The following is a 12,474-nucleotide window of genomic DNA, read 5'->3' on the forward strand; positions in this document are numbered from 1 at the left end:
GCAATTAAACTGACATTTTTAGTTTACTAACTATAGATAATGATTTTGATGCTGATACAGAATGTAGTATAGCAAAGTTTGCAGGTGACAAGGCAAAGGAGGGTGACACTTTGCAGCGGGATATACACTGGCTGAGGTTCAGCAAAGTGGCAGATGAAATAACAAAGGAAGAATGAAGTTCTGAATATTAAATGGAAAGACTACATTATTTTATTAAAAACTCAAGGTGGCATACAAGTTCAGCTAATGAGAAAGGAAATGGAATACAAAAATAGAGGTCTTCCTGAACCATAGACCATGTCTTGCAAAGTAGTGTTGGTCCCCTTGCCTAAAGCAAGATGAGCTGATATTACCAGTAGTTCAGAGAAGGTTCCAAAATGCTGACCTAGGACCGTCTTATGAAATGTTGAGTACATGTGGCCTGTAATCCTTGGCGTTCAGAAGAAAACAAATTCTTGAGGGACTTTACAGTGCAAATGCAGAAAAGTTTGTTTCTCCCTTGTGGGGTAATTAATGCCCTCTGGCCCTTTCATCTCAGTAAGTCACTCAATTTACAACAGATGAGGAATTTCCTGATAATGATCTGCAGAATTCTTTACCTCATAAGGCCGGGTCATGAAGTATTCAAGGATGTGATGGACTAACTTGTTTTTAAATTGGCAAAGCATTCAAGGGCTTGAGAAAAGGCAGAAAAGTAGAATTGAGGATTCAGATCAGCCATGATCTCACTGAATAGCAGAACTGACTAGATGGGCTGAATGGCCCTGCTGTGGCTTCTATCTCAAACTGGTGATCATTCATCTTATGCTACTGACTTATTTGGGGCTTGCATTTTCAGTAACTCACGAACTATTGCCTGCCCTATAAACACAAACCAGGAGACTTTTCCTTCATTTCATGGGGTACACATACTGCCTATTCGGAGTTTAACTATCAGCAGCTGCAAGTACACACAGCATGCTGGTAAGGAAGCTTAAAATTTTAAACTCCAGTATCAGTGAAGTAACAATTCCAAACAATTTTTGTTGGTAAAGTGTTGCAAGAGGTTATAAGGGATAGGATTTATAATCATCTAGAAATGAATAAATTGATTAGGGATAGTCAGCACGGTTTTGTGAAGGGAAGGTCGTGCCTCACAAACCTTATTGAGTTCTTTGAGAAGGTGACCAAACAGGTAGGTGAGAGTAAACCGGTTGATGTGGTGTATATGGATTTCAGCAAGGCATTCGATAAGGTTCCCCACAAAAGGCTATTGTGGAAAATGCAGAGGAATGGAATTGTGGGAGATATAGCAGTTTGGATCGGAAATTGGCTTGCTGAAAGAAGACAGAGGGTGGTAGTTGATGGGAAATGTTCATCCTGGAGACTGGTTACTAGTGGTGTACCGCAAGGGTCGGTGTTGGGTCCACTGCTGTTTGTCATTATTATAAATGACCTGGATGAGGGCATAGAAGGATGGGTTAGTAAATTTGCAGACAACATTAAAGTCAGTGGAGTTGTGGATAGTGACAAAGGATGCTGTAGGTTGCAGAGAGACATAGATAGGTTGCAGAGCTGGGCTGAGAGGTGGCAGATGGAGTTTAATGCAGACAAGTGAGGTGATGCACTTTGGTATGAGTAACCAGAAGGCAAAGTACAGGGCTAATGGTAAGATTCTTAGCAGTGTAGATGAGCAGAGAGATCTGTGTCCGTGTACACAGTTCCTTGAAAGTTGCCACCCAGGTTGACAGGGCTGTTAAGGCATACAGTGTTTTAGCTTTTATTAATAGCGGGATCTAGTTCCAGAACCAAGAGGTTATGGTGACGCTGTACAAAACTCTGGTGCAGGCACACTTGGAGTATTGTATACAGTTCTGGTCACCGCATTATAAGGAGGATGTGGAAGCTTTGGAAAGGGTGCAGAGGAGATTTACTAGGATGTTGCCTGGTATTTGGGGGGGGGGGGGGGGGGGAGAAGAAAGAGAAGGTCTTATGAGGAAAGGCTGAGGAACTTGAGGCTGTTTTCATTAGAGAGAAGGTTGCAAGGTGACTTAATTGAACCATATAAAATAATCAGAGGGTTAGATAGGGTGGATAGGGAGAGCCTTTTTCCTAGGATGGTGACGGCGAGCACGAGGGGGGCATAGCTCCAAATTGAGGGGTGAAAGATATAGGACAGATATCAGAGGTGGTTTCTTTACTCGGAGTAGTAAGGGAATGGAACGCTTTGCCTGTAGCAGTAGTAGATTCGCCAACTTTAGGTACATTTAAGTCATCATTGGATAAGCATATGGATGTACATGGAATAGCGTAGGTTAGATGGGCTTGAGATCAGTATGACAGGTCAGCACAACATCGAGGGCCAAAGGGCCTGTACTGTGCTGTAATGTTCTGTTCTAAGACATATCAGATTAGAAGAAAACCCTTCCAGCTATCCTTCAAGGTGGTAGTTTTTCATGGGTTTGAGAGTTGCAGATGACAGAGGCTTAGTCAGTTGTCATGGGATATTCATACTACTACAACTTTTCACATCTTCAGAGGCCAGCTTTGGTTTCGAAGAAGTCTTGTCACCCATTTGATGCCACACTTCAAAAATTCTGTGGGCTGCACATCACCTGTAAACAAAGTACACAAGCTGGAATACTGGTGGCAACTAAACATGTACAGCCACAAGTAAAAGTTCATTTTTGAAAGAGGATGTTGCAAAAAAACTTTTAAAAAGTTCAATTAAAAATTTATTGGCACATGGGTTTTATTGACCACAAACAATATAGAAGTGGGCAATAAGCTTTAATGTACCATTTAATGTAGGCACACTAATCTTACCCACAGTAACTGACAGCACCATGGGTAATTTTCAGAGGGTGCCAGTCACTATCCCAATAACCAGCACGTGTTCTCAAGTGCTGAACCAGGTTATTAGTAAACCACAGATGTTAGGGACAACAATTCCAAACAAAAACTAATGAAAAACTCTGGATAGTTATTATATCGGCGTTAGATATTACAAATATACCGATTAAGTTTAGAAATAATTATACTTGATGTTGACACCGTTTAGCACCCGATCTCAAAATTTATATATTCTATTTTTTCAGTACGAGGTTACGATTTTAATTTAGAGGCATACGAACAATTTTAAACTGACAATGTAGTATTAATATTTGTAAATATAAGGAGCAAAAATATTAGAATTAAAATCATTTAAGATTTACGTTTTTCTTCAATCAGAAAATAAGCTTTAATTTTCAAATTGAACTGGATCATGCGCCAGGGTATTTGAGGGCTGGTTTCAGAAATTTATATTTTAATATTAAATTTTACACACGTACCTCAGCACGTTAACCTTCCTTCTTCTGCGGCCGGGGAAGGGTGGCACCAGGCGCTTATAAAGAAGCGAACTGTTCAACCCTGAATCTGAATAATACAATCCTCAGAGATAATGGGAACTGCAGACAATCCTCAAGCTGCTTCTCAAAGGTGGAAGTAATTACATATGCGCATTTCGGGGCGCCAAAGCCGGCTGGCGTGCCCCTTAATATGAATAACACGGGTAATAAGGCGATTCCTGAACGTGAGCGTAATGACATATGCTCGATCCAGGGTCTCCCCACATCCTATCGCGAGATCCCCGAATCTTTAAAAGGCCTGCTCGGGCAGCCTGCGGCCTTCTTTTTGAAAACCATCACGTAAGTAATGGCGGACTGGAGCGTCTGCAATCGGTGAAACAGCTCAGCCATCCTCCTCACAGCAGCTCAGCCCGAGGTGGCTGTACCCTTATCTAATCTTTATAAAGTGATCCGTGTCGATATTTTGTTTACTTAACGTGAAAGGAATTCGCATTATGAGCATTTGGCGGGAGGGTGGTAGGTTCGGGGTTCAGGTCTCCCCGTGCCATGTGGCCCGGCCGCATTTATTCGGGTGGAGCCAGATTGTAGTGAATGAATGTTTAGGATAAAGTTCACTTGTCTAATCCAGGGTGGGATGAGGCTCTGCCAGTGATGGCCGGTCACCCACATTGAGCTATCGTAAACTGGAGCAGCAAGTGGCACTGGAGGGGAATACTGCAGCCCGAACGATCATTATCTCCTGAGGCTGCAGTTCTACCTGTACAGTGTGTGTAAAAGGTGATAAATGCAGCCAGGATCATGAATCCTACATTACCAGTACTAGCTTAATCTCACCATGCCATTGACTGACCTTTGCCTGATCTGCTTTAATATTTTTTATTATAGAATCTCTGCAGTGTAGAAACAGGCCCTTCAGCCCCAACAAGTCCACACTGATCCTCAGAGCATCCCACCCACACCCACCCAGATCTACACATGCCTGATCACCGTGGGCAATTTAGCAGGGCCCATCCACCTAGCCTGCACATTTTTGGATATAGAGGAATTCTTAGTTTCAATATGTAAAGAGTATGAGTAAGAAGATATCTTACAAACGCATCCCAGTGGAGGGCTACAGATACGTAAAAAAGTCTTAGGTTTCTATCTGCTAGTGGTTTTGCGTCAGGGACTTAAATTCAGAAGTTCCAGTCCAAGTTGGTAAGTTCAGCACTGAGGATGAGGTGCTCTTTTTATAGATGAGATTGAATTAAGGCCTTACAAGTTCCATGGCCTTATCCGGCGTGATGATCTTACCTGTGTCCTGACCAATATTTATCCTTGAGTTTACCATGAAAGGCTCTTCTGGTCCCCTCTCCTTCCCTGAGGCATGGTAGCCCTCAGTTTAAACGACTAATGAAGAACAGCCCTATGGTCTGGGAGAATTGTGCTGATATTACCTTTATTTATCATTAACCAGCAGTGCATTAGTTTGTACAGCCATTACTTTACTGCTGTTTTAAAAATTAATTGCTTCATTTCCTGTTTAAAACTGACTGAAATTTAACAAGATAATAAAATGTGAGGCTGGATGAACACAGCAGGCCAAGCAGCATCTCAGGAGCACAAAAGCTGACGTTTCGGGCCTGGACCCTTCTGTGTTCATCCAGCCTCACATTTTATTATCTTGGAATCTCCAGCATCTGCAGTTCCCATTATCTCTGAAATTTAACAAGTTTACTGGTAGTAATTTTGGAAGGTTGTGAGAGGGAGTATATAAATTGTGTTATCAGTGATAGCTGAGTGGAATGATAGGTGCAGAAGATGAATCCATTGAACCTTAAGCCCTTTCAAATTGGTTCCATTCCTATGCAAGCATTTCCTTTCGATCATCTGTTGAAAATTAGTTTCGCATGTGTTTTCACCACCCCTTCAGGTTTCGATCATTTCCTCTGACAAGATGATCGTTCTGCACAAAAAAATGACTCTGCCTGTAATTTATACTGTTAACATAGGAAATGTTGTGTGAGAATGGTTTAAATGTTATTGTGCAAATGTAGCTTTCATTGACCCCCACACAGGAAACAACGCAACATAATTTGTACAGCAACTGAGTCAGAGGTTAGCATTACTTAAAGTTCTTTTGAAAATGTGCATATTGTGACGGAAGGATTTGATTTTTTTTTGTTTTTTTATAGCAAATGGCGGACGACGCCGGTGGTAGAGGAGGCTTCCGCGGTGGCTTCGGCTCTGGTGGCCGTGGACGGGGGCGAGGCCGTGGAAGGGGACGTGGCAGGGGCCGTGGTGCTCGTGGTGGAAAGGCTGAAGATAAGGAGGTAAGATGCACGTTCCCAGTTATTCATGTGATAGGTTTTGCGTTATTAAAACCACAAAATTAATTGAATTTGCTCAAGTCCTGATGCATGTTGCCTTTTCTCCTTTCTTCCACAGTGGGTGCCAGTAACTAAGCTTGGCCGTTTGGTCAAAGATATGAAAATCAAGAGTCTGGAGGAAATTTACCTCTTCTCCCTTCCTATCAAGGTAATATCAATGAGAAAATTTATACCAAACTGCCTGTGGTAGATTGAATGGATCAGCCAGCTTCAATAACTGTAGATTTTTATATACATTTTCTTTATTATAGGAGTCTGAAATAATTGACTTCTTCCTGGGATCAGCCTTGAAGGACGAGGTTCTCAAGATCATGCCTGTACAGAAGCAAACCCGTGCTGGTCAGCGCACAAGATTTAAGGTAAAGTTTTACTCAGGCCACAGACAGCTCCCATACCCTTTGTGCTGCATGAATTTCCTTGGTATCTAATACGGAGTCTTAATGTTATTCTTAAAACATTTCAGGCTTTTGTTGCCATTGGTGACTATAATGGACATGTTGGTTTGGGTGTCAAGTGCTCAAAGGAAGTGGCCACTGCAATTCGTGGAGCTATCATCCTGGCAAAGCTGTCGATCATTCCAGTAAGGAGGGGTTACTGGGGTAACAAAATTGGAAAACCCCACACCGTACCATGCAAGGTAAGTATAAATACTATTGAATAATATTTGCATAACTTTATATTTTTATCAGGAATGTAGAACAAGAGAATTGGTTTCATTTAAAGGAGATTTAATTTTGGTGCTTATCTGTAGAAAGACTATGAACTATAGCTGGCACCGCACAATCGTTCATTATATTGGCTGCATTAATGTAATAACGTGTGCAGTTCCTCAATTATAGGGAGCTTACCATTTTAAATTACAGTTCTGTTTTGGTTTGTGTGTGATATTTGGTTCTGCATTGATGGGAATTGTTTGAAATTTGAACTCAGTTTTGTGCAGTGTCTTGTAGTTTGCTCTTGAAAGGTTTCCATTGCTTTTATTTGTGAAGGACTAATTTTATGATGTATTGACCTAACGCTGTAACAAAATCTTAATGTTTCAGGTGACCGGGCGTTGCGGTTCAGTCTTGGTGCGTCTGATCCCCGCTCCTCGTGGTACTGGTATTGTCTCAGCTCCAGTCCCCAAGAAACTACTCCAGATGGCTGGTATTGATGATTGCTACACCTCTGCCAGGGGCTGCACAGCCACACTGGGCAACTTTGGTATGTTAGGTTTCTACATACAGTGTCTGGACAAGAGTTTTTATTTTGCTGCTTGTGGTCTGTAAAGTTCCCAAAGTACTGTTGAATTCTCTCAGCTCTGCTCAATTAACCTGGCAGTGGTGAAATTGGCATATTAAGAGAGAGAGAGAAATGGAGCACTGCACGGCAGGTAGATCTTCCGTGTGGTTTACCTGTTCCATTTGAAGCTCAACAGGCTTGGAAGTTTTATTTTGTAAACTGAAAGATGCCATCTTTCTCCTGTAACTTGCTGTTTTGCTTGTCTGTAGCTAAAGCAACATTTGACGCCATCTCCAAGACCTACAGCTATCTGACCCCAGATCTATGGAAGGAGACCGTGTTTACTAAAGCCCCATACCAGGTTTGAAAGCTGAAATTAAACTTTACTGTGTTTTCTTGGAAATATGATGAGATTTAGAAATTATTTGAGATAATCCTTTGCTTTCATGTTTCTCAACTGTTGATGTTATTGCACCTTCTGTATCTGAAGCTATCAACCGTTTTGGCTTCTAAGGCACAATGTTCTCTGCCCTGCTATAGGAAAACAAAGCTATACCATCCCCAATTAACATAATTTTGAAATTATTGAGGTACTTAAGTGTATTGGGCCAGATTGTCCAGTTAATGACAATTAAGATTGCCATTCTGATGCTTTGCTTACAAAAGAAGGGAGATTTGTATTTCTGAAAGTAGATTCTTATGGCTCCCTGACAAGTGGATCCATACATCCACTCTGGCAGCTTTTTTTCTGCCACAAAACTATCAGAGGAAGGCAAACCACGTCCCCCTTTTCACAGCAATCGGCTCTATTCCATAGAATTTCAACAGATTTGCTAGTGTGGAAACAGACCCTGAGGGCCACTTTGCCTGCTCCTGTCAAAGAGTGAGTACATAGGATAAGAATGATGTTAAAGTGCTGTAAGGATAGGGTTGCCAGCTGGGTAGAAAGGGATATGGTGACAGGATACCAGATGGTGGAGTGCAAGCTGAGGTGGAGGGTGGGATGGAAGTTTAAGGTCTGCAAAATCAACCTCAGGGTCTGGGAGCATCAGTAGTGTTGATCTAAAGTTTGTATTTCTATTTCTTGATAGTCTAAGTGATGTCCTCCTGCATAAGGCGTTGAGAGGGATCTGGGGTTTGAAATTGATTAAGTATTGGTGGGTGTTGGTCACTGTATTAATAGTCTATAAATTTTCCTGAGTAACTAATTTGTTTAATTTAATCTGAACTACCTGATGTCTGATTTTTATGGAAACTTTCCTAGTGTTCCAGGTGTAGGTGCAACATTATTTTTTCTGTGTGAAACACTGCATTGCCTAGCCCACTTCTGGATATGTAACCTCCTCCAGTCCCATAAACTGTCCAAGATCTCTGCACTCCCGTAGATTTTCATAGCACTACCACTGGTGGCTGTGCCTTCTGTTCGAGGGCGATAGTGTTCCCCCCCCCCCTTCCATACACATACTTAATCTTTGCATACATGTGCAGTGATGTTGTGTCAAATTTTATGATGTTGGGAGTGATGAACAACTGAAGTTGATGCATTCGTGACATTGCTTATTGGGAGAAAGGTTTTTACACAAACAGACACAAACATCCTGAATAGACAAAACAAATCTGCTTAAATCTGTTGTGACTGTATCATCAGGCATCATCTGCAGTTTTCTGTAAAATTGCATTTCTGTTTGACAGCTTTTGTCATTGTGCCGCATTTAACACCGGATGACATCTGCATGGCCCTTCTAGACTGCAATGTGGCCACACTGGTTTGACTAAAATATCAGTGAGCTGAACTGACTTGAAAAATGTTCACCTTCAAGAAAAAGATGTCTTTTTGTTTCTACAATTTTGAAACCGTTGCAAAGAATTTAAGTTTGTTTGGGTTTTGCTTGATCTTCCATTATTATAATATCCTCTACCTGTTTTCCTGCGATCTGATTAAAGACCTGTAAGTAAGAGTATGATTATGTTGTGGCCAGTCTGTTTCTCCAGTAGGTCCTTAATAATAGTCCACTGCTGCTGAATGGCAGGTACTTCTGCCCAATCATTTAGAACTGAGCTGGAAACTAGCCAGTCAGGTGTGCTGAAGTGTTGTTCAGAGAGTATTCAAGTGAAAAGACTTGTGCATGGAGTTTGTTCAATCAGTTCATTTTTTCTAATTGCTTGTTTTTGAAGACCTTATGGCATTTATTTTCCACAGTGACAATCTCTGACCTAGATAATTTATATATGTGCTAGGCCACTGTCCTGTTACCCAGTTATTAAAATGTACATTTTGTACAACGTATTTCAGAGCTTGTTCTGAAGTTCTTTTTCCTTATTTTGTTTTAGGAATTCACTGATCACCTGGCCAAGACCCACACCCGTGTGTCTGTTCAAAGGTCCCAGTCGGCTGTTGCTCCAGCAACATAAAGCATTTTTATGCAAAGAATGAAATAAAAATCTGTTGTATAATCTTGTGTTTGCTGTGATTGTTTTGGAGTGTATTTAAAATGATGTAAATGTGACTACTGAAAGTTGCTGCATTGTTTGACCTGATAATTCTTCATCTTAACTGCAGTGATATTTTCCTAATTTAAATTAAACTTTAGCTCACTTAGAAAATAATCATTGATTGCCATCATATAATCTGTGCTTCATTATCCTCTGCTGTAGTATGCAAATATTAATCCCTTGTATATGGCTTTTTGGTCATTTGCTTTCATTTTTCCTCAGCTCATCTGAAATCTCCACCCAGGTGTTTGTGAAATAATTGATCTTTTCTCTGCAGCCTTACATTGTGTAAAACTCTGCTACCTGTGTCCTAATTTGGAATGCAAAATGCCTTCAGTAATTAGGGTACACTATTATTGCCAGCGTAGATGCAAAAATCAACAGACAAATGAAAATAGGAATTGTGGGTGATGGATAGGAAATCATTGCTTTTCTAAATTGGCCATTTAGTGGTGTTCCTTCGGAGTCAATATTAAGAGAACTGTTACAGAGCCATACAGCATTTACCCTTAGCTTTAACCAGTCTGTGCTGAATATAATTCCACACTAAACTAATTCCACCTCCCTGCTATAATAGAGAATAACAAGGTGTAGAGCTGGATGAACACAGCAGGCTAAGCAGCATCAGAGGAGCAGAAAGGCTGACATTTCTGGCCTAGACCCTTCAGAAAAAAGGTCCTTGCTCACCTTTCTGCTCCTGGCCCATATCCCTCCAAACCTTTCCTATTCATGTGCTTATCCAAATGTAAATGTTGCACTTGTATCCACACCCACCACTTCCTCCGGAAGCTCATTCCACATGCAAACCATAGTCTGTTTTCAAAAAACTTCCCCCATCTTTTTTACACCTGTCCTGTCATGTTAAAAATGTGCCCACTAGTCTTGAAATCCTCTATCCTAGAAAAAAGACAACTACCATTCACTATATCCCCCATTATTTTATACTTAAATAAGGTTGCCTCTCAACTTCTGTGCTTCAGTCAAAAAACTCCCAGTCTATCCAGCCTTATTTTGTAACACAAACCTTCCATACTCTGCAACATCCTGGTAAATCTCATTCTGAACCCTCTCCAGCTTAATAATATTGTTCCTATAGCTTGTCAACCAGAACTGGAGACCGTATTCCAGAAGAGGCCTCATCAATATCTTGTATTCAAAAGGACTGAGCAGTGAGGATAATAAAGTATTATGCACCTGCATCCCAAGGTCCCTCTTCTACAACAGTATGCAAGGCCATACCATTAACTGTATAAGCCTTACCCTTGTACAAAATTGCAATACCTTGCATTTATCCAGATTGAACTTCATCTGCCATTTTTCAGACCACTGATATTTGAAGAAGCTTGGCTATTCAAAATTGGAACTTGCAGATGATGTTCCCATGTAGATGCTCCTCATGTTCTAGGTGGGGGGGGGGAGTGGTTGTGAATTTGGAAGGTGATACAAAGGAGCTTTGGTGAATTTCTGCAGTGCATCTTATAGATGCTGTTGCTATTGTGTCAGTGGTAGAGGAAGTAGATATGGCACAATCAAGCAGGCTGTTTTGTCCTGGTTGGTGTTATACTTTTGAATTGTAGGAATGCACCCATCTCAGCATTACACACCTGATGTATCCTTTACAGATGGTCACCAGGCTTATGGGAGTCAGAAAGTGAGTCACTTGCAGTATTCCTAACCTCTGAACTACTCTTGTAGTCACTGTACTTAGTCAAGTTTGGTTTCTGATTAATCATAATCTCTCAGGCTGTTCAAAGTGGGCATTCAGTAATGGTGATGCAATTGAATGTCAGCAGTGGTGATGGTTAAATTTTCTTGAACAGGATCATTATTGTGTGGTGTAAATGTTACTTATCACTTGTCAGCCCAGGCCTGGATATCATTCATGTTCAAATACAGTAACATTTGGACAGTTTCAGTATCTCTCAGTCTATGATTTAAGTTACCACTGGTGCAGGACATTGCACAGTCATTAGCAAACATAAAGGGTAGGTTATCGCTGAAGATGGTGAATTAAGAAAATGCACATGAAATTTAATGCACCCATTTTGATCGTAGAAAAGAGGATATCATCTAAATTGATTTTAGAAGCTTTCTTGTTCAGGAGGAACTTCTTCACCCAAAGGGTTGTGAATCTGTGGAATGTCCTGCCCAGTGAAGTGGTTGAAGCTCCCTCAATGTTTTTAAGGCAAGGCTAGATAAATTTTTGAAAGGAATTAAGGGTTATGGTGAGTGAGCGAGTACGCGAAGCTGAGTCTCAAAGATCAGCCATGATCTTATTAAATGGCGGGGCAGGCTCGAGGAGCCAGATGGCCTACTCCTGCTCCTAGTTCTTATGTTACACGTGTCCATGAAGTGCCTTGAAATGCCCAAATTAAAGGCATATTAAAAGTTGTAGCTTACATAGGTGCGGATAGTCTTGGGTCTTGAGTACAGTTTTGTATTCAGCATGAGTTGAAAAAGCTGTTCAAAAAGTATTGGAACCTATTTTAATCAATGGAGGTGAAATACAAGCACAAGGTTCAGGGTTCTGTTGGGAGTATTGTGTCCGCTATCAATTATGTCCCAAGAATATTTAATTCTAGGAGGGTGCAGAGCTGATTAGAATGGTAAGAGAAGGAACTTTGTCATCTGACAAGTTGGAGTTGAGAAGTACCCTGAATCATAATGGTTTTGATAAAGCCAGGAAAAACTGCAAAAGGGTCAATACCAAGAGGGACAGACAAGGATGCTCATGCAGTGGTAATATCCCTACTTTGAGATGAGAGGCCTTGGTTCAAGTCCCACCTGTTCCAGACATGTAGAAAACATTCAGGATGCCTCACAGCACCAGGGACATAGGTTTGATTCTAACCACTGGTATCTGTGTGAAGTTTGCATGTTCTCCCTGGTGCTCCAGACTACTTCCTGTCACAGTCAAAAAATAGGCAGATTCGGTGAATCGGCCAAGCAATGCTAACTTACCCTGTAATGTCCAGGGATGTTCAGGCCAGGTGGATTAGACAAGGTAAAAGCAGAGTTATGAACACGGAGTGGGGAATGAATCTGGGTAGGATGCTCTTTGG

At 41.2% G+C, this 12,474-nt stretch overlaps 1 protein-coding gene, 1 long non-coding RNA gene and 1 other non-coding gene across 4 annotated transcripts; 1 reads left to right on the plus strand and 2 right to left on the minus strand.

The window, feature by feature from the left end:
* Nucleotides 1-187: 187 nt before the first annotated feature.
* LOC132210895 (uncharacterized) lies at nt 188-3,453 on the minus strand. The gene is made up of 2 exons (XR_009447112.1): nt 3,312-3,453; nt 188-2,594 (listed from the first exon to the last, which is right to left on the minus strand). It is a non-coding gene; the product is annotated as an uncharacterized LOC132210895 (long non-coding RNA).
* Nucleotides 2,713-2,845, minus strand: LOC125462616 (small nucleolar RNA ACA64). The gene has a single exon (XR_007249686.1). It is a non-coding gene; the product is annotated as a small nucleolar RNA ACA64 (small nucleolar RNA).
* A 113-nt stretch (nt 3,454-3,566) lies between the features above and the next one.
* On the plus strand, nt 3,567-9,373 carry rps2 (ribosomal protein S2). 2 transcript variants are annotated; one of them, XM_048552704.1, is made up of 8 exons: nt 3,567-3,668; nt 5,504-5,641; nt 5,757-5,846; nt 5,950-6,057; nt 6,162-6,335; nt 6,742-6,901; nt 7,189-7,280; nt 9,251-9,373. In XM_048552704.1, the coding sequence occupies exons 1-8, from the start codon at nt 3,570-3,572 to the stop codon at nt 9,329-9,331; spliced, it is 942 nt and encodes a 313-aa protein (XP_048408661.1). In that variant the 5' UTR covers nt 3,567-3,569; the 3' UTR covers nt 9,332-9,373. The 2 variants fall into 2 exon arrangements, with proteins under 2 accessions (XP_048408661.1, XP_048408662.1); XM_048552705.1 differs by having other exon boundaries at nt 3,659-3,744.
* Nucleotides 9,374-12,474: the final 3,101 nt, after the last annotated feature.

This window comes from Stegostoma tigrinum, chromosome 23, assembly GCF_030684315.1.
Source record: "Stegostoma tigrinum isolate sSteTig4 chromosome 23, sSteTig4.hap1, whole genome shotgun sequence".
NCBI lineage: Eukaryota > Metazoa > Chordata > Chondrichthyes > Orectolobiformes > Stegostomatidae > Stegostoma > Stegostoma tigrinum.

Coding starts and splice junctions, on each gene's coding strand:
- rps2 (XM_048552704.1), top strand. CDS start 3,570: ATGCTCGATCCAGGGTCTCCCCACATCCTATCGCGAGATCCCCGAATC. Junction 5,642..5,756: donor GAAAGGCTGAAGATAAGGAG/GTAAGATGCACG, acceptor TTTCTTCCACAG/TGGGTGCCAGTAACTAAGCT. Junction 6,058..6,161: donor GTCAGCGCACAAGATTTAAG/GTAAAGTTTTAC, acceptor AAAACATTTCAG/GCTTTTGTTGCCATTGGTGA.